Source organism: Marmota flaviventris, chromosome 13 (genome assembly GCF_047511675.1).
Source record: "Marmota flaviventris isolate mMarFla1 chromosome 13, mMarFla1.hap1, whole genome shotgun sequence".
Classification (NCBI taxonomy): Eukaryota; Metazoa; Chordata; class Mammalia; order Rodentia; family Sciuridae; genus Marmota; species Marmota flaviventris.
The window spans coordinates 90,951,732-90,978,206 of NC_092510.1; the positions used below are offsets into that span (position 1 = coordinate 90,951,732).

Consider the following 26,475-nt stretch of genomic DNA (forward strand, 5'->3'; position numbering starts at 1 on the left):
TGCGCGCGCGCGTGCGCGTGCGCATAGTACTGGGAATTAAACCTAGGGGAGCTTTACCACAGAGCTTCAATCCCAGTCCTTTTTATTTATTTATTTTTTTTTATTTTGAGATAGGGTCTCACTAAGTTTCTGAGGCTGGCCTTGAACTTGTGATTCTCCTTCTTAGCCTCCCAAGTAGCTGGGATGATAGACATGCACCACCATGCCCAGCTCACAGCTCTTTCTCATACCAAAGAAAGAGGGAGAGAGAGAGGCAGGAAGAGAAAAAGAGAGAGAACTTTAACCCAGTGGGTAGCACTGAATTTCAAACCCAGGCTACCGGCGGTGGCAATAAGGAACGGTGCAGCCGCCTTGGAGAGCAGTGTGGCAGTAGCTCAAAGGGCTCAACATGGAGTTTCCAGCCAACCAACAATTCTGTTCCTAGGTACGTGCCCAAGAGCACTGAAAACACAGGTGTGCATGTGAACTTGAACACTGATATTCACAGCAGCAGTATTTATATCAAGCAAAAGATGGAAGCAATCTATATGTCCATGAATGGCCAAATTGAATAAAGAATATATGAATGAAAGGGTAAATGTGGCTTATCCCCCCAGTCCATTTTATTCAGCAATAAAAGGAATCATGTACAGATATACACCACAGCATGGATGAACCTTTGAGAACATCATGAAAAGTGAAAGAATGTGCAGAATAGGCAAATCTATAGAGCCACAGAATAGCTTGGTGGTCGCCTGGGGCTGGGGCTGGGCTGTGTGTGTGTGGGGGGTGGGGGATTCTGGTAAGGGTACAGGGTTTCTTTCTCTGGGTATTTATGAAATCATTTGGCTCTGAATGATGAGGCAGGGATGGGAAGTCAGGTCTTCCTGATACTAGCACTTGGGTCTTAACTATGAGGTAATCCTGGTTTTAATCTAGTTTCTGTGTTTGTATGAATCTTTTTTTTATTATTCGGACCCGTTTCATTTGGAAATGTTGGCTGCATACCCTGGAGCTAAATCGATTGTGCGGTGCTGGGTGTAGAACTCTATGAACACACCTCGTGCCTCAATGTACACTGTAGGTGAGTGAATCACATGGTGTATGGGGTTACATGTTCCTAAAGTTGTTACCCCCAAACTCCTCAGCCATGTGACCTTGAAGAGTGACCTCACTTCCTTTAGCCTCAGTTTCTCTACCTGTGAAATTCATTAGTATCAGCAGCTCCCCCGTGAGTTGTTTTGTGAGTTGATTTTTCCTGTGGTGCCGGGATCAACCCCAGGGCCTTGCATTTGCTGGGCAAGTGGTCTGCACTGAATTGCACCCTCGGCCCCACGATAGCTCGTATTTACTGAGAACTCGCTAGCACAGATGCAGTGCTAAGCGCTTCTGTCCAAGATCTCATTTCATCCTCTAACCACTGTCAAGCCAGTGGTGTAGTGGAGGAGACAGAGGCTTAGAGGAGCCAAGCCAGGGAGTGCTGGAGATGAGACAAGAATGGGAACCCAGGTCTTCCCAGTGCCAGGGCTCGGGTTCTGAACCACAACCAGGCAACCCTGGCTTTGGGTAGATATTATGTTTGTATGGATCCGTTTTATTATTCTGACTCACTTCAACTGGAGATGTTGGGTTGTACAACCTGAAGCCAAGTCTCATCTACCCACCCACCAAATCAATTGCTTGCTCTTGTCCCACTTAGAATGCTTTCCTAAGGCCGGGGTGTAGCTCGGTGGCAGAGCGCATGCTTAGCCTGTGCGAGGCCCTGGGTTCAATCTCCAGCATCATGCACACATGAAGAATACTTTCCAAGGCATAGAACACCCCCTTAGAAAGCCTATGTGAGACTGGTAATCATTCAGAGTTAAGTGGGCAGCACCCACAGCCCCAGCCGCTGGGAAATGTTGGAGGAAGCCTCAGTCTAGAACACCTTGCTTCCAAGCCCAGCCCAGCCACCTCCTGGCTTGCACAGACCTTTCTGCCTTGATTCTGTCATCTGAAAGCAGGTGGCTTAAGATCATCTATACCTCCAGGGTGTTGGGAGCTTGCTCACAGGCCCTGGAAGGCTCCAGGCTATGGAATCAGGTTCTCCCAAGACCCCCATTAGCAGGGAGATGGAAATCCCAGAGCTGGCGCACATCCAGCAAGCTTCAAAATCAGCTGTGCTGAGGCTGTGAGCACTAAAAATAGCTGTCACATCTTGGAAGGACATGGCCTGATCCAGACGCAGATGGGAGTGAAGGAGAGGGGGTAGGGAGCAGGACTCTTCACCTGCAGTGGGTGTAGGGACGGGGGGATTCCTTTCCTAGGGAAGGTCCCTATCCTCAGTTCCAACAGAGCTGGCTGCAGAACACTGCTCCTCCTGGCTGAGCCAATGAGAAAGACCCTTAATGCTGTCCAGTGGCTACAGATGTAATTCTAAGTTTTCTAGAAGGCAAGTTAAAAAAAAAACAAACAAACAGGTGAAGGTAATGTCAATAATATATTTAATCTGTCAAAATTTTTATCATTTCAGCATGTCATCAATATAAAAAATAAACAATAAGTTAAATTCTCTTTTCTATGGAGTCCTCCAAATCTTTTATGTGTTTTAGACTTACACCATCTCAATTTGGTGTAGCCACAGTTTGCCATGGGCATCAGTGTTCCGTGGCTGCTGTAACAGGACCACAAACTTAGGGGCTTAAACCTGTAACAATCTATTCTCATAGTTCCAGAGGTCAGAAATCTGACATGAGACTTATGGGGCCCAAGTCAAGGTGCCTGCAGGGCTGCGCTTCATCTGGAGGCTGAGGGGAGAGTGTTCCCTGCCTAGGCTAATCTGCACTGAGCTACCAGTGTGAAGGTACTATTTATCTATAAAGGGGGTCTAGTGGCAGGTTAGGGGTGCTGCTGCCCCATGCAAAAGACCTCAGTTCAAGGAGGGGCCCCAGGGACCATATGGTTCACCTGCTTCATTTTACAGATGGGAAAACTGAGGCCCAGAGTGAAGAAGAGCTTGCCAGAGGTTCCCAGTGAGTTGACAGTCCAGCCGGGTCCACCTTGCCACATTCCCCGTGCCCTCTCTGAGCTTTGGTTCCCTGCCCCATGGCAAAAAGGCGAACAGGGCCAGAAATGGAGCGCTGTGTAAAAGGGTCACAGAGACACCTGACACTGGAGCTATGGCTTAGCCAAGGCCGATCTGCCTTTAGGGGCGAGAACTACTGCACCCCGGTTGCCTGGCCTGCAGTGCCCTGGACGGGTTGGAGAACCTTAGGTGCCTGCAAAGCCCACAGAGCCTTTTTGTCCCCTGCCTTCTTCTAGAAAGCCTTGGGGACAGCAGCTAGCAGGCTTTCCGTCCTGGCAAACGTCCTGCCCAAGGCTCAGCCCTCCCCCAGCTCTGCTCTTCCTGTGGGGCAGTGAGGTGGTCTGTCGGGGGCACAGGATCAGGCCAGAGCCTTTTGAGACTTGGGAGAAGACTGAGCCTGGGGCCTGGTGCTGGCTCCCCTGAGCTCCTCGTGCACCTTCCCTGTGCCCAGCTCCCAGTGGGCAGGTGGCTGGAGTGAGAGACTCTCTGCAGGCTCCCCCAGGCCTGAGATTCTGGGTGCTCACTTCACAGTCTCCACAGGTGCCCCCAGACAGACTACTGCTGAGCCAAAGTGTCATCCACACTTATGAACAGGGCCAGCCACTGGCAGGAGCCAGACAGGAGCAGGAGGGGAGCTCTGTCTCTGTCAGGTCCTTCCTTCCCTCCAACCCCCGCCCCTTCATTCCTGCTCCACCCCAACCTAGGCTGACCTGCAAAGAGACCTTGGGCAGAAGGACAGGGTCCAGGGCCACGCGGGCTTTGAAAACACCTGATTGCAATCCAAAAGGAGCGCTGGGCACATTGCCCACTCAGCTCACCATTAGGCAGCATCAGCCCAGGGGGTGGTGCATCTACTCCCTCTTGGCCAGCTGCAGATCAGGGCTTTGCAGAATCAACTTCCGAGGGACTGGGTGCCCAGCCTGTGGAATAGCCCTTAGTCACTGCTTCCTGAATGTCTGGCTCTGGGCCATTTCTTGTGGCCTGGGGTGAAGAGGTTGTGGTTCCTACCCTCTTACATCTAGGCGGGTGGCCAAGGCCCTGCAAGGGGAAGGACCAGCCTGAGGTCAGCAGGGATTGGGAGGCAGAGCCAGACCATTGGGAAGGGGGGTGTTATGGTCTTGATTTCTGGCTCCCATCAGTGGGCTGAAGGCCAAGGGTTGAACTGGTACCAGTGGCCGTCGAAGTAACAGTAGATGCCATTTAGAAAGCTCACCAAACCACCTCTACCAATTCTTGCCGTGCACTGCCTGACTTCAACTCCTCAACACCCCTGTAAGGGTGAAGTTACTAGCACCATTTTACAGATGAGGAACTGAGGCCTAGAGAAGTTACATAACTTGCCCGAGGATGCTAAGTAACAGAGCCAGCACCAAAACTGGACTCCAACGCATTCAATCTCGACCAGACGCCAGGCTGAGGCTGGGGATAAGGTCTCAAGTGATCTGCACATCCTGACCCCAGGAACAGAGCCATGGGCTGTGAGGATGTTGACCAGTGGCCCTGTGAGGGCAGGCAGGGCCAGATCCTAAGCTCCCCAAGATACAGGGGCCTGGGCGGAGCAAAGACCCCACCAACACTCCCAGTGGCAAGAAGCCTCCCTCAGTCCAGCAGACAGTGCCCAGACTCCGGCGAGGTCAGTGCAACTGGCCTGCATCTGCCACCGCCCACCGTCCACAGTGGAGTCTAGAGATGGCAGGCGACTGGCCAAGTCCAAGCAGAGAGGACGGAGTCTCTGGACACTGAACACTCTGATGGCCGTGAGGCTGCCCTCACCCCCACCAGATGTGCATGGGGACAGACAGGTAACTCTCCAGGGAGGACAAGCAAGAGAGAAGTTTTTACCTTACCGACCCGGATGCCCGTGCCTCGGCTCAGCTATGAGGTGGTCCCCCAAAGCTCATGTGTTAGACAACAGTGAGGCATTCAGAGGTGAAGGGATTGGGATAGGAGAGCCTTAAGCTAATCAGTGTGTTAATCCACCTGAATGGGTTAACTGGGTGGCCACTGTAGGCAGGGGGTGTGGATGGAGGAGGTGGGGCATTGGGGACATGCCATTGGCGTATATATTTTGTCCCTGGTGAGCAGAGTAGTCTCTCTCTCTCTCTGCTTCCTGCTGCCATGTCCTGAGATGCTCTCCTCCACCATGATGCTCTGCGTCACCTCGGGCAGAGGACGGAGCTGAGACCTCTGAAACCAACAGCGCCAAATACGCTTTTCCTCCCCTAAAATTGTTCTTGTCAGGTCTTTTGATCTCCCAGACCCCGCGCTAGGGGAAACAGGCAGGCAAATGACCCATTTCACAGATGAGAACCCGAAGCCCTGAGGATTGAAGTCAATCGCAGCCCCAGTAAGCCATCGGGAGGCTGCAGGGGTGAGGGGTCAGGGCCTGACCTGATGCCCTAAGTGGCATGGGAAGTCTCAGGGCCCCTGGGAGGCGAGAAAACAAGCAAGGGCCACCAACCACTGTGACAGGCAGGAAGCTGCAGGGGCTCCTCTCTCCAGCCCCTCCTGTGTGTCACCTCCCTTGAGCATTATCACAAAACCCACCACGGGAGGCAGGCTGGGGAGGGTCTCCCCATTACAGAAAGGAGAAGACTGAGGCCGAGGGGGAATGTGCCTGTGGCACAGTGGCCTCTGATGCCACCCGCAAAACTGGCCATACCACCTCCAGCTCAGTGACGGCCTTCTCAAGTGTGGCTTGGGATGACCACGACTGTATACTGGATGAAATCCTCAAAGAGATTTGAAAAAACATTCTTTCTTTGGTTGTTATACATATTTAAAAGGTCAACCTCTGCCCAGTGCCCAGCGGTCCCGATTAGTCAAACCTGAGAAGTGAATAACTTGGATAGTGAACTGGACACAGGATTCTGGAAAGCCCCACAACGGGGGCCTCCAGGCAGGGGAAGTGGAAAGCGGTCTCTGCCCCCTGCCCTTCTCCACGTTCAACGGCTGCTCCCCGGAGCCTGCAGTGACCTGGTCTTATCTGGGTGAAGGGAAGGGGGGCTCTGGCTGGTGGAGACACCAGACACAGGGGCTGTGTCTGCTCACAGGGGAAACCGAGCTTCCAGGCCCCAGGGGAGGGGGAGGTGTGGGCCAGCTCAGCCTGCCTGGTGGCACTGAAGGTGAGGGAGGGACCCAAGGGTGGGAGGCTCCTGAATGTCCCAGGGGTCCCTGAGACACTAGGCTACCCTGGGCCAGCAGGTGTGGAATGGGGCTTCCTTGGCTCTAAGAAACATTAAAGGTGCACAAATGCAGCCTCCAGGCTGATGCCCTTTCCCTCACGTGGTCCTCCAGTGACGAGGGCCTCAGTCCAGGTCTGGACCGACTGAACCCACATTGGCTCCTGCCACTTCCCCTGGTCCTTGTTCTGGCCCTGAGCAGGGAGACAGCGTGTGGCCAGTTCTCCACTGGGGCCCTGCAGAGACCTCCTATCCTGCAAGCTTCTCTGCTCAGGCTCACTGGGCGCCCCTCGGGGTGCATCAACATTCAGGGTGGAGCCGCTCCTGGGCCTACCAGTGTTGCACGGGCTGCAAGGATGGGAGCACCCCGCCCGCCTCCTTTAGTCCTCTGCCTGTACGGCCCAGCCCAAGGTCACGCCATCCTGACAGCGGTCACAGTGAACCTGCTGGTCCTGCACAGATCATGTCAGTCTTGGCCCATCCTGTGTCCCGGGGTGGTGGGTGCCAGGCCCCCAGTCTCAGCTGGTCCTCCCTCAGGGGCCCCCCCTGCCCTAAGCACTGGTCTCCACGATGCACTTGAGGAACATGGTGTCGTCCTTCACGTAGGCGTGCTTGGGCGAATGCAGCCTGTTGAGGGGGAAGAAGAGCGGGCAGCCGCTGGCCACATTGGTTTCACTCTGAGGCCGCTGGAAGGACGCTGAGCTCAGGTCGGGCCGGAAGGCGTCAATGGCATGTTCACGGTTGTTCTGGTCCAGCAGCATGAAGGTGACCTGCAGGGCAGGGACAGGTGAGAGATCAGGCCTGGGCAGCATTGGGGCTCGGAAGCCCAGATGGGGGGCTTGGAGGCCCGGGTGGAGTGTTGAGGGCCACAGCCAAGGCCCAGCCAGACTGCGGCAGCGGAGGGCTCCGTGCCCGTTGCCTGTGTGGCCCCAGTGACACTTAGCTGGGTCTGACTAGAGTCAAGGAAACCATGTAAGGACACACTCAGGGTACTGCATGACCCCTGTAAACGGAAGCACCTGGTATTCTGGGCAGATTCAGGGATTGTCCTAGGATTAGGATCAGCTGTCCCACCCAGCAGGCAGGCTGGAGGGTGTCCCAATGCCACAGTCAGGTTTACTGGGCCGTTGGGGGCTGAAGGTGGGGCAGGAGGCTGGACTCAGTATCCTAAATGTGCCCTTTGGCTCAGAAACCTTCTGACTCATCAACCACAGCTGGAACCTCTGGGTCCAAGCAGAGAGGAACAGACAGGGCTGTCAACCAAAGCCCGGTGACACTGACCTGAATTCTGGTATTCACAGAGCAGATGTGTGCTCTCCTAAGAAGCAGATGAACCCCTCTCCCTGGCACATGTCCCTGAAATGTTTGTCGGGAACTGAAGCTGCTTCTCCTACTGAAGTAGTTCTTTAACTTGGCTGCAGGTTAGAATCCCTTTGGGGCGGGTTAACCGTCCTGATGCTCAGCACTTACCACTTGCTGGAGCGAGTCTCAGTGCTGGTGTTTTTAAAAAGCGTCCGCAGTAGCTTTGGGAACCACTGCCTACTGACCCACCTGGCTGCTCCCCACCCCAGCTGAGCTCTGCAGCCTTGACACCTCCCCTCACTAGATGCTGCTGTTCACTTGCCAGGATACCCAGCCTCTCCTGACTCTCCTTTAAACATTTTTTTAAAATTTATTTTTTAGGTGTAGATGGACACAACACAATGCCTTTATTTTTATTTGGAGCTGAGGATGGAACCCAGGTCCCGCCCGTGCTAGGCGAGCGCTCTATCGCTGAGCCACAATCCCAGCCCTAAACATTTTTAATAGACTATTATTTAGAGCAGTTTTAAGTTCCCAGCAAAACTGAGTGGAAAGTGCAGAGATTTTTCATCCCCAGCACCGTACCGGCACCTCTCCCACTATCAAGACCCTGCCCCAGAGAGGTGCACCCGCTACCAAAGATGAACGTGTTCGAGCACCTGTTGGCCACCAGAGCCCGTGGTTCACATTAGGGTTTACTCTTGGTGTGGTGCATTCTGTGGGTTTTGAGAATGTAGAGGACGTGTGTCCATCATCACAGTATCATATGGAATAGTTTTGTGGGCCTCAAAAATCCTCTGGGCTCCATCTCTTTCTTCCTTTTTCTCCCCTACTGACCGGAAACCACAGATCTTTTTTCCTGTCTTCATGACCCACAGTGGGGATCAGACAGTACGACTGGCTTTTCAAGACTGGCTTCTTTGAATAGCAACATGCACTTAGGCTTCCACGTCCTTCCGTGGCTGGACAGCGCATGCACACGGAGCAATGCTTTATTGTGTGGATAGGCACAGCTGGCCCGTTCTCCCGCTGAAGGATGCCCTGCTTGTTTCTAAGTGTCAGCAGTTAGGTATAAAGGTGCTATGAACGTCCGGGACATGTTTTCACCTCCTCTGGGCAGACACGGAGGAGCATGACTGGGGGATCGTGGGGCAAGAGCATGCTAACTTTTTAAGAAACTATCATACTGTCTTCCAAAGTGGCCGCGCCATTCTGCATTCCCACCAGCACGGCATGGGCTCCCCTGCATGTGGTGGTGTCAGTGTTCTGGATTTTGGTCATCTTAACTCCGTCCTAGCCTCAGAGCACCTCCTCCTGGACGTTTTCCTTATCAGGCCACCCTGTGAATTCCACTTGCACACGCCTGCCCTTCGGGAACTCCATGTTCTGGACATTTTAGCTGCTGGGCTCAGGGGCTGGAGGGAGCCTTGACTAGATCCAAACTCAGCTTCTTGTTTTAAAATAGGGGGAACTGGAAACACAGGGGGTGGGGACGTGCCCAGGTCACTCGGCCAGTTCATGGCTAAACAGGTCGTCTGCCCTTCCCCCCACATTTGCCCAGGCCCATACCTTGTTCCGGAAAGGCCAGGACAGCAGAGCATCGTACTCCCCCCTCATGATCACGATGAAGAGTGACAGGTGGGTCCTCTTCCCAGTGCCGTCCCCATTCAGGTACAGCCGCAGGCACAGCTTGTAGCCATACTTGGCAGTGTAGAAGGCTGCAAGGCAGAGGAAGGGTCAGCAGAGCTCGGAGGTGGAGATGAGGAGACCCAGGCACTGCGGTTAGGTGCGCCCAGGGTCAGCAGCTCAGAACCAGGCAAGCTCCGTGGGAGCCCGGCCGCCTTCTCAATGAGCGAGTCAAAGAGGGATGGGCTCCCCGAGGTCGGGCGGCCTAATGGCTGTCGGCTGGCCTTGTGTATCACAGACGCAGGGCCGCCCTGAGCTCTGGCTCTGTGGTGTTGGTGAGGACGGAGGATCTGCACTCTGAAAACCTCTCCAGGGATACCAGAGAACAAGCTCTGGCTCTAGGACCCTCTTGGAGAGCCCTGCTCTCACCAGCCTGCATGTGATCCTGGAGACCAGCCTGCGAAGGAGAATGGCTGCCGTGGCTACCGGGCTGGGGGCAGAGCAGGACCCCACCTCCCAACACTGGTCCCTTCTGCTGTCCTAGGCCAATGGCTGGGCTCTCGCCCTGGGCAGCTCTAAAGGCCATCCCATCGGAGCCAGTTCCCACGGCTGGCAGCTCTGGTGGCACCTCCCTGGACAGAGGCAGGGTGTGGGGCAGGCAGGAAGTGGTGGAGGAGGGACAGGCTGACGGTCTGACTCATCACCGGGTGTTGGTGGAGCAGGAAGCCAGAGGCAGGCTGGCTTGTCCCCTCTGTGGAAAGATGGAGGAGGAAAGGTCTAGCCTCACATGGGGGCAGGATGTGAGGCCACCCCATGAAGAGGTCCACCCCGCAGAAGAAACGGCTTTGGGACCTGGTCCTGCTCTGGGGTGTAGCCCTCTGCTGCCTTGCCATTGTCCCAGTCTCCTGAGGGAAGCAGCTTCGCAGGTGACCGGTGGGACTCCTCCTCCTTCTTGGCCCCTCCCGGTTCACTTGGACACACAGGAGTGACATGGCGGGCGGGGGGAGGGGGAAGCACATGCTCCACACCTGGCTTCTGCGCAGCCTTGGTGGGATCTAGCCTTCCTGGGCTTCAGTTTGTTCAACTACAGAATGATGTCGAGGAAACGGGACCAGGTAATGGAGGCGCTGAGTGGTGACCCAGGAGGCCCCAGCACACGGTGCAGTACAGATGGGGCCGAAGCCACGTATACAGGAATGGGAGCGTTATATGCACAGGACATGCACGAGCTGCCCACAGTCAGACCAACCGGACACCAGCGTGAGCGGGTCTGACCCAGTTCCCTCCTTGTCTAACTGCAGACGGGGGCTCTCCGTGGGTGGGTCCCACAGTATCCCCCTCATTTGCACGGACTGCGGCTCACGTTGCACCTTCTTTCACACAGAGAGCCTCTGGGTTAACGATTTTTATTCCTATTTTCAGAACGCACTGACTGCTGGGTGTGGCTGAGGGCCAGAGGTCAGGGCACAGCATGCCCACTGTCCCCGGTCCCAGCATGATCCTAGGCCCTGGCCTAACGGGCCCCGCGGACTGTCTCAGCACTGGCTCCTGCCCACCTGGTCACTGTGCCCTGTTACCTGGGGAGAAGAGGCTGATGGTCCTGCCACACGCGGACTCATGGCACCGCCTGGCGACGTTGGTGATCTTCCACAGGAAGGTGCCGTCGTAGGAGGCCTCCTCCATGAGGCGCAGGCTCTGCTCCAGCTTGCCCAGAGCCTGGTCTTTCTGGGCCAGGGTCTGCTGCAGCTCCACCACCTGCAGGAAGCCCAGTCAGGCAGGGACACCGGAGCCCGGCATGGGACGAGGTGGGGATGGCGGGATGTGGAGCGGACATGCCCCTGACCTGCTGTCCTGCTCCCCACCCCCCGGGGCACACACATCTGCATTGGCACATCTCCTGCCAGGAGTCCCTTTCCCTTCCTTTGCGAGTCATCCATCAGGAAGCAGCTCCCCTGGCCCCTCCTGGGGAGGCCCTCGCCCCTGGCCCTCGCTCAGCTGGCCTCTCCTCCACTTTCTCACAAGGCTCTGACCGTGGTCTGGGAGGCCTGATGGCCTGCCTTTCCGACCAGCTGGGCCTAGGCTCACTTCATCCGTGTTCCTATTTGGCAGGGGGCCAGCCTGTAAAAGGACAGCCAGGAAGTTTGCTGGGGAGAAGACAAGGTCCTCAGGAGATGTACCTTTTCCCTGCGGCAAGTTTCATAAATAAAGGCTTTGTTTGGCCACTCTAAGCAGTGCCCAGCCTTGCTAGTGGGATTTCCCAACGAAATCTGAAAGAACAAAACTATCCTCAGGTGAGGGAGCCAGAAACTGAAGTGAGGGCCCTTAAGGAAAATTTAACCCCTAATTTTACTGATGGGGAAGCTGAGGTTCTGAGAAAGTGACTTGCTTAGAGCTACTCTGCAAGTTAGTAGTGGAGCCAAAACTAAAATCCAGGCCTCCCTCTGTATGAGACAATGATGTAGTGTTGCTACAAAATAAAAAGCAACATTAGCATAGTGACTGGATATGACAGGAAAAGTATAAGCTCTGGAATAAAGGAGGAGACAGATGGGTGGATTATCTGGAGTCAGTCTGGGACCTGGGATCACTATATTTGGGACCTGGGACCATTATATTGGCTCCAAGCAAATATGATCCTTTAGAGACTGAGCCCATGCATATGAAGACCACAGGAAACAACAGGCTCTGAAGGACAGGAGAGACCCTGGGCATTTGGCCTAAGGAAGGAAAGGCTGGTTAGGATGTAGTCACTGACTATCCATCTCTGAAGGGACTTGAACCTGAACTTGTTTTGTGGACCCTGGGGGCCAGGGCTAGGAACAGTGCAGGGGAGACAGAGAGACATGAGCTTAGTAGAAGAAAGAACTTTCTAATAGTGAAAAGTGTCCAGCAACAGAATGAGCTGCCCGGAGTGGGAGGGAGCGCCCTATCCCAGGAGCAGCTCGGCAAAGGAACTGAAGCACTGGATGGGGTCGGGGTTGACCTTGACTGCGGCTTCTGACCCCGGGCTCTGCCTGGAAGGTCCTGGGGCCCAGGAGACGGGGCGCCTCTGCTCTGTGAATGTTAGGGGGAGGCCGGCCTGGTGCTCTGGTGACGGGTGGCAGGGGCCTCCCTGAGCTGACCCTGAGGGCCTCTCACGCTCACCCTCTGCTCCAGGCTCAGGATGTGCTCACGGTCCAGCTGGCTCTGGTGGAGGGAGGCGGCCAGGGCCAGGTGGGAGGCCTCCACCTCCTTGTTGAGGACGGCCACGATGTTCTCGAACACACGCAGCTTCTCCTCCAGCTCGGCCAGCAGCTTCTCCTTCAGGAAGTGCTGCAGGGCCAGCTCCTCCTGGCTCTCGGAGCAGGGGGCGCGGTAGCAGTCCACCTCCAGGTCCCCCGCCACCTCCACGGCCGCCTGCAGCTGCAGGTCTGACAGGTTCTGCTCCAGGGCCATGGGCCCAGAGCCCAGGCCAGGGCCCAGCTGGGCCTTGCAGTGCTTCATGAACCCCAGCAGCAGGCTCAGGTGGCTGGCGTAGGAGGAGGCCTCGTGCTCCTGCACGGCCTGCGGGCTCCCCTGCAGAACAGCAGAGGCCATCACTGGAGAGGGGCGGATGGGCCAGGAGGGTCCTGGCATCAAAGGCCACCCAGGAAGTCAGACCCGTTTCCCCAGCCCAGGGGAGTGGCTCTCTGTGCCGTGGGAGGGATTCAGGAGGACCCGGCACCAGACACGCCCATGGTGAACCACATGCCTCCCAGCCTCTACAGAGCCATCCTTCCCTGCCACACAATCCCAAGTCAGGACCATGGAGAGAGGCGTGGGGGTCACTTTCATGACCTGCAGCAAGGCTTAGGTGAGACATTAAGAAGAACTTCCCTGAGCACTATGATGACTTAACAGAGAGACCTGTCATTTGGAAAGTCACTGGTGTAAGGGACATCCAGAGGAGCAGCTTGATGTTATAGGAAAATGTCAGAGGGGTTCAAGAAGAAAGACCCAGAGAACACAACCACAGTGGACACACGCAGATGCTTACCTTGAAGGAACAGCCTATAGCTGCAAAGGGACACCCGACTCCAGCCTTAGCCACCTCAGGGTGAACCTGGAAATAATAATGGTGTCACCGAGGACATTTTATGGGGATCCCTGTGGTCACCCTTAGGGCTCTCAGTACAGCACCAGGCTCCATCAGGGCAGGAGGTGGGCTGGGCACATGACTTTGCACATGCTGTTCCTTCTGCCTGGACAACTCCTTTCCACCCTCTGAGCCGCAGCCCTTTTATGACCTTCCTTCAAAACAGGACCAGGGCCCCTGCTGTCATCTTCAGCAGCACCAGGACCCCTTGCACACGGACGGCTCTGTGCTCATCACTGTGTGGTCGCCCCCACTGGTCTGGGGGCAAAATACTCAATGGCTACTTCACCAAAGAAGACGTATGAATGACGAATCAGCCCGTGAAAAGACGCTCTGTGTCACCAGTCATCAGAGAAGGCGAATTATAACCACAGTGAAATGCCACTCCCCACCTGCTAGAGCAGATGAAATTAAGCTGTGGCGAGATCGAGTCTTGGCGAGGAAAGGAAGCAGGAGAATTTTCTCGTGCTGCTGGGTTCAGACACCGTGGAGGCATCTTATCAGGCTGAACCATCCTTCTAAGATAACTTATGTCCAGCCCAAGAATGTTCTTGATAGCTCTGCTCAGAACAGCCCTAAACTGTGAGCAATCTATGTAACCAAGTGGTGAACAGATAAATAAAATGTGCATCCATACTACAGAACACCGCTCATCCACCAGGTGGAATTAAATAGTAACAGGAGACGACATGGGCGAACCCTGAAACATTACGCTAAATGAAAGAAGTCACACAAAAGATGACATACCATTCTACTCTTTTTTTTCCCCCTGATATTAGGGATTGAACCCAGGGTGGTCGGCCCCTGAGCTACCTGCCGAGTCCTTTCAGTTTTTTGAGACAGTATCTTGCTAAGTTGCCAAAGCTGGCCTCCAATCTGTGATCCTCCTGCCTCAGCCTCCCAAGTGGCTGGGATTACAGGTGCATGCCCCCCCCCTCCCCCCCGGGCCCTTGATTCCATTCTTAGGGATTCTAGAAAAAACAAGGCTACAGTGGTAGAAATTAGATGGGCTGCTGATCCAAGCTGGGAGGAGACGGCGCAAGGACACGGACAGCTTTTTCCAGGGCAGAACTACCGTTAAGATGGTGTTATGCTTTAACCAGGATTCATCAAACTGTATACTTAAAACAAGTAAATCTGACTGCATGTAAATAATAGCTCAACTTTTCAACAGCTTTATTATTTTGATTCGAAGGAACAAGTTTGTGGGGCACAGTGAAAGGGGATCTGGAAGAACAGAGGAGGACACTAGTCATCCCTCTGCACGAGGAAAATAAGCAGAGGGCCGTGGGCGTCATGAGCAGCTGGTCTGGGACTCATGCACCACCAGTCGGGGCCCACCCTGCCCCACCGTCCTGGGCTTCAGGGACAAGTTGTTCCCAGCCAAAAACAAAGAAAGAAAACAGATGCTTCTTGGGAGACAGGCAGAGGGCGGCCTTGGCAGGGAGACACTGGCTCTGGGGAGTCAGGGGCAACAGAGCCCCCCTCTCCTCACAGGTCCCTTTGATGACAGGTGGGAACCAGGAGCCTGATGCCGAGGGACCCGGGAGCTGGGCACACGACCTGGGGGATCTCGGGGTCTGCGAGTCCCACACGTCCACGATTCAAAGCCTCTGCAGTTCTAAGGTTGAAGCTTGGAGTGAGTCATCAGAGGGGTAAGAAGGTGACAGTGGCCACGCTAGCAGTGGAATCTGAAGCGTCCCCTGAGTGAGGTGTGTCAGAGCCCTTATGGTGTGGATGAACAGGGAAGCCAGCTTGGGGTAAAACGCCAAGCAGACATCAGGGTCGCACTATGACGTCTGTGTACAGGTGTGGGCTGTGAACAGTCGAATCCTGGAGGAGGAGGAGGGGCAGGGTGACTCGAGGGGCCTCGGAGATTAGCCAGGCTGCCCTGTCTCATCAGCCATCACTCCCTCCTCAGAGAGTAAGGGCTGAGGGGTGTGGATTGGGGTTTGCAGCACACAAAATTTCTGTCCCTTCACATGCTAGCCAGGTGGCCCTGGGAGAGTCATTAACTTCTCTGTCTTAGTTTCCCCATCTGTCACATGGGGATGACAGTGCCCGCCTTTAGAGTCATTGTGAAGATTAAATGAGATACTACATATGTGTGCTAGCATCAGTTATTTCTTGCAAAATAATTCTGGGAGTGTTTAATGGTTTAAAACAACACAAATTTATTATCTTACAGTTCTGGAGGCCAGAAGTCCTAACACTGAGGTGATGGCAGGACTGCGTTTCCTCTGGATATGGTGGTGGGGAATCTATTTTCTTCTTTTTTTTAGCTTCTAGCAGCTGCCATAGCGTCAAGCCGTAGCTTGGGGTCCCCTCCTTCACCTTCACAGCCGGTGCACAGCATGGCTTGCTGACTCTCATCGCCCTCTTGGGAAGACCCCTGTGATCACGCAGGGAGCCCGGGGTAATTGCCCCACCTCGAATCCTGCATCTAATCACAGCCACAGCCTTCTTTTGCCACTGCCATGAGCTGAGGGGCCCCCGCCATTCACATGTTGGGGTTCTAGCCCCCCCAGCATGTCAGACAGTGGAGACAGGGCCACAGGCTAAAATGAGTTCATTATGGGTGCAGTCATCGGACTCGTACCCTTACAAGAAGGAGACATTTAGACGCAGAAGACCAAGTAAAGATGGCCACCTACAAACCAGAGAGGGGCCACGGAGGAATCCAGCCCCGCCAGCACCTTGTCTGGAACCTCACAGCCTCCAGAACTCAGAGAACAAATGCCCGGGGTCTGCCCACCCCGTCTTGGTGCTTAGTTAAGGCGGCCCTAGTAGAGAACAGCCACGAGCACCATCGACAGGTTCAGGGATTATGATGCGGACATCCCTGGCACATTTTTCTCCTGATACCACGTTCAATAAATGTGAGCCATTAGCAATAGCATGACTGGTATTAACATTCTTCCTGCAGATGACCGGCCTCTACCCAGTAGCACATGCATCTCTTTTAACCCCCACGACGCAAGCTGTGACAACTAATTCTATGAAACTCTATCAGATTTCTTCAGATGGGTAAGAACATCCCTAGATGTGTGCGTACCCAGAACGTCCTGCAATGACAGAGGACCGAGGCATTTCTGCATGCTGCCTCGTGGGTCCCAGCACTGTCCTTGGCGGCAGGCGGGGCTGGATGAGCTGCCGCCTCACGTAGACTGAGACTGGGCTGAGCCGCCAGCTGAGTCTGGGTTTTCTCTCCCCCAGTTCCAAGCCTTGGCGAGGCTGTGCTGCTCTCCCAGAGCTGTGTAGCTCTGGGGGCCTAAGCACTGCGAGAGGGACAGGGCTCTGAGGAGGACGGGGGCGGGAGTCAGGGACTCACAGGAGGCAACAGGGCCAGGTGAGGTACAGCCCAGAGCCTGAGGGCCACGTCCAGGGTCCTTTCTCCCCATCACGGAGCCTTCACCTCACCTGAAGGCGGGGACCAGTGGCACAGAAGGTTGCAGAGGAATAACAGAGGATCAGTCCCAGGCCAACCCCAGGGTACGCCTGGAGCCACAAGTGGACCCTACGTGAATGACCTCGCTGCTTGCAAATTGCTCAAAATAAAGTTGGCAGAGGAATTTCCTCTGAGGAGGAAACAGAAAGAGAGAAAACAGCATGCCAGCCCCTGGGGAGCGTGCCCTCTGTGTCTGAGGAACCTCTGGGTGTGGGTATTCCCCACCAGCCTGGCTACCCGGGCCCTTTGTGATCGGGTCACAGAAGGTCCCCGTGGGAGGCCCACACTCAGGGACCTGGGAACCCCCAAAGAATGTGTTAGGAGGGTGCCAGGAGCTGAAGGGCCACCTCTGTGCAGCCACTGTGTGGAACAAGGAGGCTCTGCATGTGCCAGGTGCTGCCCACCATACTAGACTGGGCACAGAGACTGGCCGAGGATCTGGAGGCCCGGGGCTGTGTGTGTGTGTGTGTGTGTGTGTGTGTGTGTGTGTGTGTTTCTGCTCAGCCTCAGCTGGTGCTGACCGGGAGACACCCTAGCTCCAGGGGGACTTGGCTGTCTGATGCTGCCTGTTCCTGCCCTTCCTCTATAACTGGGCCAGTTCCCTCTCTGCTGTCCTCAGCTCTAGGAAGCCCTGCCTGATTCTCCTGGTTGAAGGTGGCCCTAGTCAATCCTGTCCTCCACAGCACTCGGTGGGATCTAGCACTTAAGGCTGACGCACGCACAACACATTTTGGGGGTATGGGTAAGCCCCCATTTGGAGACTGCATAGAGAAGATGCCTCCAGGCTAGGAGGCGGGAGCACGAGTTGGAGTCTGGCTTTGCCTCCCTCTTGCTTTGTGATGTTGGTCCAGATGCCCAAATCTCTTCCTCCCTGGGCCTTGATATATTACCTATCGGTAAAGTAGGGACACCACCACCGCCCACCACACAGGATGCCCGTCGGTCAGTGAGCTTACAGACGTAAACTGTCAGGGGTTCATGTCCAGGCATCACACTTCAGGGGACACAGATGGAGGACATTTACCCCAGAGGCATACAGGTGCAACAGGGATGTGGTATGTGTCTACCCCAGATCACGAAGGGCCCTGGGGACCGGAGGCTGACTTGCCTTTTGTGGCCCTCACAGGAGACAGATTTTAGCTCAGCATAAGTAAAGAAAAAAATCACTGCAGTTGTCAGAGTCCCCCAGCATGGACAAAGGTTTCACAGAGTAACAAGCTCCCTGTCTTTGGAAGGACATGAAGCCTCACGGCAGGGGTCCAGCACGGGGTGGACATTGAACTAGACGGCACAAATGCCTACCATCTTCAGACTCTAGAAAAAGTTAGGCACTATTGTGAGCCCCTGGCATCAGATGCCAGCTTGCTTTAGACCTTCGTGAATGGGTCAGAGAGGGAAGGGAGCGAGAGAAACACTCCCATTGTGGGGGTTTGGCACACAAAGTTCTTTTCCACTCACTGGTTCGTCCTTCATTGTTATTTCTTCAGATAGATGACTCCAGGCAACAACCAAGCCTCTAACCAGGTCACGTTAACCCTCTAATACGTGTGACTTACACCAGGTGCCGGTGCAGGACTCCGGGCCCCTCTGAGGGAGGTATTAATCTAATAAGTCAGAGGACGCAGACAAGCTGATAAGCAGACGGCGTGTTTGCAGGGGTGGGCACCTTTGGGCCTCGCTCCCCTGGTCTCCAGCCCAGTCTCTCTACCCTGTCTCCACTTTTTGGCTTCCCCCAGATACACAGTCCAACTTAGGCATCACCACAGATGCAAAGTATCCACTGATAACCACCTGCTTTCCCTTGGTCAAAAGTCCCCCCAAATTCCCATCAGGGGCAGGAGCCAGAGGAGTCCCTCGTCTTTCCACTCTGTGGCTTTGTGCAGGTGATTAGCCCACTGACTCAGCCCCACCAGCTCCTTCTCAGCAGGGCAGAGATGACTGTGCTGGGTGGGGAAGCCAGAAGGGAGGGGGGTCTGCCTGCATCTAACAGGCCTTCGCCCCTATGCCCAGAGCCTGTTGGAACACCCGTCGCTCCACCCCAAACGTCGCGCCATTTAGTTCAAGGCAGCAAGTTGCATACTGGGTTGTACAGGGCCCGCGGAGTCCCAGAGTCTAAGCCTCTCTCCAGCACGACAGCCAAACGGGAGGCTCAAGAAGTTCTGCTATGGGTCAGTGGTTCAGATTAATCCTTCCTACACGGCCCAAGAAAGTGTACCTGATCCTGCCCCAGGAGGGCTGCTGCGGAAGGTTCGGGAAAGCCCTCCAAGCCGGAGCGTGGTAGGGCAGGAATCTCCCCTGAACTTTCTGAACATCAGGAACCAACCAGCACAGAGAAGGGAGATGCACCAGCCTTTGGCTCAGCAAATGCAAAGAAAAGCTCCCGGGCAGCTGCTGACCCATAGCCTGGACATCACAGATACTGCAAAGGCCCCGCAGAACCAACCTGACATCTTCACTTTACAGAGGAAGAAACAGCGCCTGGGACTTGCCTCCAGCCATGCAGTGAATGATCCAAAACCATCTTCAAATGCCAGCCTCCTGATCTCCACAGAAGGGAGCTTTGTCTAAAAGCAGCCAGATGTCTGTCCCACAGAGGGGCAGTGAGGATGGCCACTGAGACTCCCCAGTGGGCCTCGGGTCTCACAAATAAATGAGGGGGCTGGATTTTGAGCAGTGATTCCTACCTGTTTGCATTCACAGGCCCACGAGAGTTTTGTTGCTTTACTTGGGAGATTACGTTAACGTAAAGATTGCTATCTTTTTATTGTACCTGGTAAAGGTTTTACCAAAAACTATCATCTACTATTGAATTTTGTTTATACAAAGACATGTCCAGGAAGGACACAGTCTCAGAGTAGTGTTGATTCTATAAATGGAGATAATTTAGCTTTATAAAAATTCACTATGCTTATTTTTTAAAAAAAATATTTTTATAGCAGATGGGCACAATACCTTTTTTTTTTTTTTTAATTTTTATGTGGTGCTGAGGATAAAACCCAGTGCCTCACATGTGCTAGGCAAGTGCTCTACCAACTGAGCTACAACCTCAGCCCACTATGCTTATTTAAAAAATTTTTTTCATAAACCAGTGGATGGGATATGGAAACTTCTGGGCTGTGCAGGTACCCAGGAGAGTTCTACTAGTTTGCAGGGGCAGAGTTCTAGATGGTGGTGTCGGAGAACATCTCCTCGCCCCTCACATTTTAAAGGTGTCCCTTACTTCTAGATGCACAGCTTGGCAGAGCCTAAGAGGGGGCTGATAACGGTCTATCCCTGCATCAGGAGGCTGGCTAATTTATTCCATTAGAACCTCAGAGTAAGTATTTTGGGCTTTGAAGTCTCGTGGCAAGTACTCTGCCATTGCAAGGAGAAAGCAGCCACAGATAATATGTAAATGGGTGGGTGTGACTTTATTTATGGACAATAAAACTTTATGGACACAGTGGTTTGAATTTCATGTCCTTTTCATGAATCCCAAATACTATTCTTCTTCTGATTTTTTTTTTCACCCACCTAAAAATATAAAAATCATTCTCTGCTTTTGAGCTGTACAAAAACAGGTGGTGGCCGGATTTGGCACCGGAGCCACAATTTGTGGACGGCTGGTCTAGACCGTGGTTCTCAGCCTAACTCTATCACAGACCAGCCAGGTGGCTCTGGGGAAGACGCTTCCCCACGGTGAATGCCAATCTCCTCGCTGCTTATAAAGTGAATTCAGTCCAGACTCAAGGTAAAAGAGGGTGCACCTGGCAGGGGATATCTGGGCAGCTGGCCTCAAACTGAACAAATCAAGAGAACAGACAGATGCTCTTTCCTGGCTGTGCCAACATACCTTCTCCTGAGTCAGAAGGCTCCTTGGGCTTTCAGATTGGAGGTTGTCCCCTCTGCATTTGGGACAGATCCCATCTGGGCTGTTTCTGGGGAGACATGAGCAAATGCCCTGAGTGTGGCGTCCACTCCCTGCACCACCCACTCCGCTGGCAGCTCTAAAAGCCCAGGCCTTGCCCAGCATGGTGGCTGACAGCAGCGGTCACACAGGTCCAGAATCCTGGAGCCGCCATTCTCAAACCTCCAAAGCCTGGGGCATCCATGTTTTTCTGTGGTTTGTGGGAAAATTCTTTGGCAGCCAAACCTGACCTGAACTGACCCTTGCTGGTCCCACTTGATGTGACTACTTGTATGTTTCACTGTAGAAACATTAAAGTGCTTGATTACAGGGTAATCCCCCTATCCCTGCTGGAAGAATTACATAATACGCTGACTTGATTTTCTAAAATGTGAAAAAATTCTGAATTCCAAAACATAACTGGCTCTGGGAATTCAGACAGGGACTGAGGACATGTAATTAAGTCACTCTTCTCAGCACCTTCTATTGCGTTTTGGTTTCTTATATCTGGTGATTACAGATGATCATGGCCTATTAGAACAAGAAGGGGGTCTCAGTTATCATCTAGCATGGAGTTAGGACAGGGTGTCCGATTCTGACTTGGGTCGCACATGGGCACCTGTGTCTTTATGAAGTCCCCAGGTGATTTTTACTGACTTAACCCATTTTACAGGTGAGAAAATTGAGGCCTTGGAGGCCTGTGGATGGGCCAAGGGTGGAATGAGTTCTGAGCAGGACAGAAGCCTCTTTGTGCTCAGGGGCTTTGTGCCTTTCCCTCCCCCACCTGCCCTTTCCACTCTCGGGACCTTCTGCCCCCTTCCCACACCTCCTGCCTCCCTCTTCTCTGTCACATTTGAAATTTTCATTCAGCTTGATTCAGGTTTCCCACCTTAAGCTGAAAAGCCCCAAAGAAAAGGTCATGGCCATAGTATATGGCTTCTCGAGACAGCACATTTATGCCAGGAAACTGACCTGGGGCAAGTTGACCTCATCTCTCTACAAGGCTTCAGGGTCCTCACTTGTAAAACAGAATTATAATAGTACTCACCCCTCGAGGTTGTCCTGAGGACATAAGGAAAGAGTACTTGGCATACAGCAGGTGCATAACAGTTGCTTAAGGCAAGATGCTGATGTTTCACTGAAGTCATACACTTCTGAGTTGTTCAAATTTTAAATATAAATGTCTACATAGATACGTATTTTTATCTTATCTTTGTCCCCTTTAAAGGGTTTCTAGCCAAGTACTGAGATATATTTGTTGAACCATTTGTCATTCACCAAGGAGCTGAATACTCAATATTAGAAGAGCTTTTTTTGAGTATTGTTCATTAGGTCTTGTAACAATTCTGCAAGGCAGAAAACTGCTTTACAGACAAGAAAGTTGGGGCTCAGAGACACCGGCAGTTTGCCCCGGGCCACACAGTGAGTGCAGAGGTGGGTCTGGAGTGTGGACACTGTGGGGCTGAAATCTTTCTGTGGCTACTTCTCCTTCTATCCACAGCCACAGGGGCAGCATCAAGGAGAAAAGGGTGTGGACCCTGAGGCCCAGAGAGGTACAGTCACTTGTCCCACGTCCCTGGCTCCTCTCAGCCTCCCTTCCATCAGGGGTCCCTCCCCAACACCTTCGTCCTGCCCACCCCCTGTTTCTCGTCCCCTCACCTCAGGTTCTCAGAGAGACAGGCTGTGCAGCAGAGGGCCCTGGGTTCTGGTGGGTCCTGGCAGACAGTGCGAGGGCACCCGAAGGGAAACTCATTCTCATCAGGGGCCTGGTGGGGGCTGCTGGCCGAGTTGGAGGCCATCTTGGGGGCCGTGCAAGCTGCTCCAGGCCAGAAGGCAGCCCTGTGGAGTCCGTGGGGAGAGGAGAGGAGGGTTCTGGCCTCGGCCACCTCTCTGGTGAGCAGAGTCTCTGGTGATTTGATCTTTTCCTCTCTGGCTGTGTGTAGTTCAACGTCACAGCTGAGTCACAGCAGGGATGGAGCAGGAATTACCCTTCGTGGTGAGAAAAATCCCCTGTATGGTGACCAAAGGCTTCAGGAGTGTCCAGTCATTTTTTAGAGTGAGAAAGAGCAAGAGAACGAGTCAGAGAAAAAGGAGCATGTCACAGACTTTCAGGAGCCAGAGTTCCCCTGAGAACCGCAGGCTGCTGTTGGCTTCCTCTGCCTCCTCCCTGGGGCATATCGGTAGAAGCCACAGCTGGCCACTTGTCTTGTCCCCTGGGACCTCTGAGCAGTGTAAAATTCTCAGTGGGATGCTCACCTTCTGGTGGAAATCCCCAGGGTCCTGGAGGCTGGTCCCAAATTCAGGTTCAAGGTCCTTTAGCTCTGCCCTGTCACTTTTACCTGGGTGACCTCAGGGAAAAGTCACTTTCTCACTGTAGGTCTTGGTTACCCCATCTGTTTAAAAAAAAAAAAAAGCAAGTTTCAACTGGTGGTCTGTCTCTGGGCTTTAGGATTCGGCAACTCTGTGACTAAGCCTAGAAGAGGGAGCAGAAATTCTTCTGACAGCCCAACCCTGCCGGTGGCATGTTGCACCAGTCACAACAGTGACAAACAAAGCCCTCCCCTTCTTTGAAGTCCAAGGCCTTAGGACCTCAGACTCCGCTGGGCCCTCTCCCCACAGCCCCACTCAGGAAGTCATAGGTGGCTACATGCTCGGGTCAGGCGCCACCACTTCCCTGCTCTGAGAAGAAAGCACTAAACAAATAAAGATCTTAGGGAGTGGGGCTCAGTAGCCAATGTAGACATATTTGCAGGAAAAGTGGACCGTGGGAACCGTGCTCCTGGCGTCTACTGTCTGCTCCCTTCCAATCCATACAACAACCTGCTGGGAATGCCTCTGCAGTCACACACAGGTTCAGAGAAGCAAGATGCTTGGTCTGGAGTCACAGAGTCTCTAGTGGTGGAGTGGGATTCGCACCAGGGCTATGGGTCTCCAGGGTCTGAGTTCTTCAGCCACAGAAGAGTCATAAGCAAGGCAGCTGGGTTGAGCCTCCAAGCCGAGCTCCCCTTGATAATCAATGGAAAAGATGACCCTTGCACATCTGTCTATTCCACTGAGCTGCCACTGGGGTTCTGCACATATTCAAAGTGATTTCCAATCGGGGGCTTTGAGGTCAGACAGACCTGAGTTGGGATCCTGGATCTACCACTTACTAGCTAAGAGTCCTTACACAAGGGCTTTACTTCCCTGAACCTTAGTTTCTGCATCTATAAAAATGGGGATAGTGATACCGCTTCACCCAACTGTTCATGATGAGTGAATGAGATGGTGGGTGAGAGTAGAACACAGTTCATGGTCCAAGTGATGTGCTCAGAAGGCTTTGACATTTTACTCATATTATGGCCATAGCCCCTTGACTCCTCAAAATCGGGGAAGAAGATGAAAATGGTAAATTACACAGAGTATTTTTACATCTGTCAACTTAATCTGAGCCTCCCAAGTGGGCAAGGCAGGTTGGATGTTGTCATCCTGCCCTCAATAAACCCAACTGCCCACCTTTCCTGGGCTTCCAGGGGCTGTTGGCAAAGAGGTCACTGTGTCCTATGGCCGCAGTGTAGATCAGGACTTCCATCCTCACCTGAGCCTGCCCAGCACTCTCAGCCCACCACTCTAGTTCAAATTATCAGACATTTAACTGCATGCCCCAACATGCAAACTTCCTCCATTCCCACCTGCCCCTCCTTCCCTTGGTTTGGGATAGAAGAGGAACCCAAGCCTTATCTCTCCATGCAGCTTCCATCCCTTTCTGTCCCCTCTGACAGGCCAATTGTCATCCACTCCCTCTAGATGCTCCATCCCAACAGCATCAAAATATGCCCGAGCTGCTCTAATAAGTTAAAAAAAAATAATAAAGGCATTACTTTTTAGCACTGTTAAGTATTTTACATACACCATCTCATTTAATTTCTACATGCCCCCCCCCCCCCCAAGAGGCACATATTATCACCATTATTCTCATCTTACAGATGAGCGAACGGGGAGAGGTAAATCAGTGACTCGGGTTAATAAGCGCAGGTTAATAGAGGTTAGCAAGCACAAGGTCCTCTGTTCAGCTACCTTCCAGGGCATGCCCGAGCCCAGAGCTTTGCTCCAATCACATGTGCTTTAAAATTGTTAACCTTCATTCCAAATCCTCCTCTCACAACTATTTTTTCTCCCCTCTCGGCAGACCTTCTAGAAAAGACTGTCTACACAGGTGCTTGAGTCTCCTGGGAACCATTTCCCCAAGATTACTGACTGCTCTGGCCCTTCCTTCCGGAATCCTTTCCTTCCTGGCTTCCCGCACCCCTTTGGATGGAGTCCTTCCTGCGTCTCTGGCTGCTCTCCGTGGGTCTCCTTGCCCACTTTCCCTACCACCTTGAACCTCCATCGATTCTTCTCCGTGGATCCACCCACGGAGATCCGCGCACGCGGAGTCCCCAGCGTCACGTGCCCCAATCTTCCCCATTGGTCCTGGGGCGCGCTGGGCCCAGACTCCGCTTTCCTTGGCAAGTTTCAGTGGCCACCCTCGGGCGCCGGGCTTTCGATCCCATCGCGTCCCGCCGTCCCCGACCCAGCCCCTGCGGCCCTGCTCCGCGATGCCGGTGGCCAGTCTGTCGCCCCCAGCCCTGCCCATACGCCCCCCAGGGCAGGTGACTGTCGTTTCACCACAGTCACAATTTCAGATGCGCGCAGAGCTCTGCAGAAACACCAGCCCGTGTCTGTTTCAGGACGAACGGGCCCCAGGGGTACCCCAGGCGCCCGCAGGAAGGGCCGGGACCGTGAGTCGGGGACCGGCTTGGCAGCGCGGGTACCAGGGTCCGGCGCGGCGAGGCCGGCACTTGGGGAGCCCCGCCCGTGCGAGCGCAAGCTGGGGCGTGCGCGGCTGGCGGGGCCGGAGCCACCCCGCGGTCCCGGGCTGGGGGGGAAGGCAACCAACCTCCGCGTCGCCACGACCTCCCCGCCACCAGCCGGGAGCTTCCGGTGGGCGGCCCAGGACGTGGCCAGGCCGGCGGAAGCCGCGGTCCCCACAGCCCCCGCTCGCTCCGGGGGCGGGGCGGACGCTCCCCGAATGGGGAAACTGAGGCCGGCGGCCGGCACCGAGCTCCCGTTGGCAGTAGTCAGTCCCCTCCTCCGCTCGCCGCGTGCCAGCCCGGTGCAGCGATGGCACTTAATAGTGCAGCGCCCGCCGCGAAACCAGCCCACCCCGGGGATCTGGACCCGCCGCGGCCCCTCGCCGGCGGGGAGTCTCACCGGCTCGTGGATTCCTGCAAAGAGCCCAGGGCACTGCCAGGCTCGCCCAAGTTTAGACAGTGGCCGAAATCAGGACGCAGCCCGCCCTTAGGCGCTGCGCATCTACAAAACTGGTTGTATGGAGGAATCGTTTCTGCTTTTTAATCCAAACACAGCGGGTGTGCACGCACACCCACACACCCACGGCTACTTGTTCCCCATGAATTTATGTACATGAATCAAAAAGTTATGGAAATTAGCGTTGGTGTAGAATATGAGTTTAAAGGGTAAAAAACATATTGTTTGAGAATCACTGATTTGACAGGTCTCCTCTTTTATCAGACCTCTAATTCCTGCGGACCAGACTGCTCAGGGTGGAGGAGGCCGCCCACCTTGTTGATTTTGTTTGACCTTCCTAGGGACACCCATGAAACTCCTCCCTTTGTGTGTTATGATCCCTGTTTTGTTTGTTTGTTTTGTCTTGACTCTAAGGTGGAGTTTTAGAACTGGGAACAACCTTCTGCTTTTCTCTTTTAACCTGGGGTGTATGTAAGTCTCCCACCCATTAGAGGCTGAGCTGCTGTCTTCCAGTTTCAGGCAGACAGGCTGGGGCTGCAGCACAGATGGAAGCAGAGAGGCTCTGGCACAGGAGGACCTCTGGGT

The 26,475-nt window shown here is 54.0% G+C and overlaps 1 protein-coding gene across 8 annotated transcripts; it reads right to left on the minus strand.

Annotated features, from left to right (window-relative positions):
• Nucleotides 1-5,785: 5,785 nt before the first annotated feature.
• Traf1 (TNF receptor associated factor 1) lies at nucleotides 5,786-25,930 on the minus strand. 8 transcript variants are annotated; one of them, XM_027945049.3, is made up of 10 exons: nucleotides 25,834-25,930; nucleotides 24,273-24,427; nucleotides 22,858-22,994; nucleotides 22,261-22,629; nucleotides 20,548-20,632; nucleotides 13,169-13,234; nucleotides 12,298-12,708; nucleotides 10,731-10,908; nucleotides 9,097-9,245; nucleotides 5,786-6,995 (listed from the first exon to the last, which is right to left on the minus strand). In XM_027945049.3, the coding sequence occupies exons 4-10, from the start codon at nucleotides 22,398-22,400 to the stop codon at nucleotides 6,777-6,779; spliced, it is 1,248 nt and encodes a 415-aa protein (XP_027800850.1). In that variant the 5' UTR covers nucleotides 22,401-22,629; nucleotides 22,858-22,994; nucleotides 24,273-24,427; nucleotides 25,834-25,930; the 3' UTR covers nucleotides 5,786-6,776. The 8 variants fall into 8 exon arrangements, with proteins under 8 accessions (XP_027800850.1, XP_034491962.1, XP_027800842.1 ...); XM_034636071.2 differs by lacking the exon at nucleotides 25,834-25,930 and adding an exon at nucleotides 25,520-25,564; XM_027945041.3 differs by lacking the exon at nucleotides 24,273-24,427.
• Nucleotides 25,931-26,475: the final 545 nt, after the last annotated feature.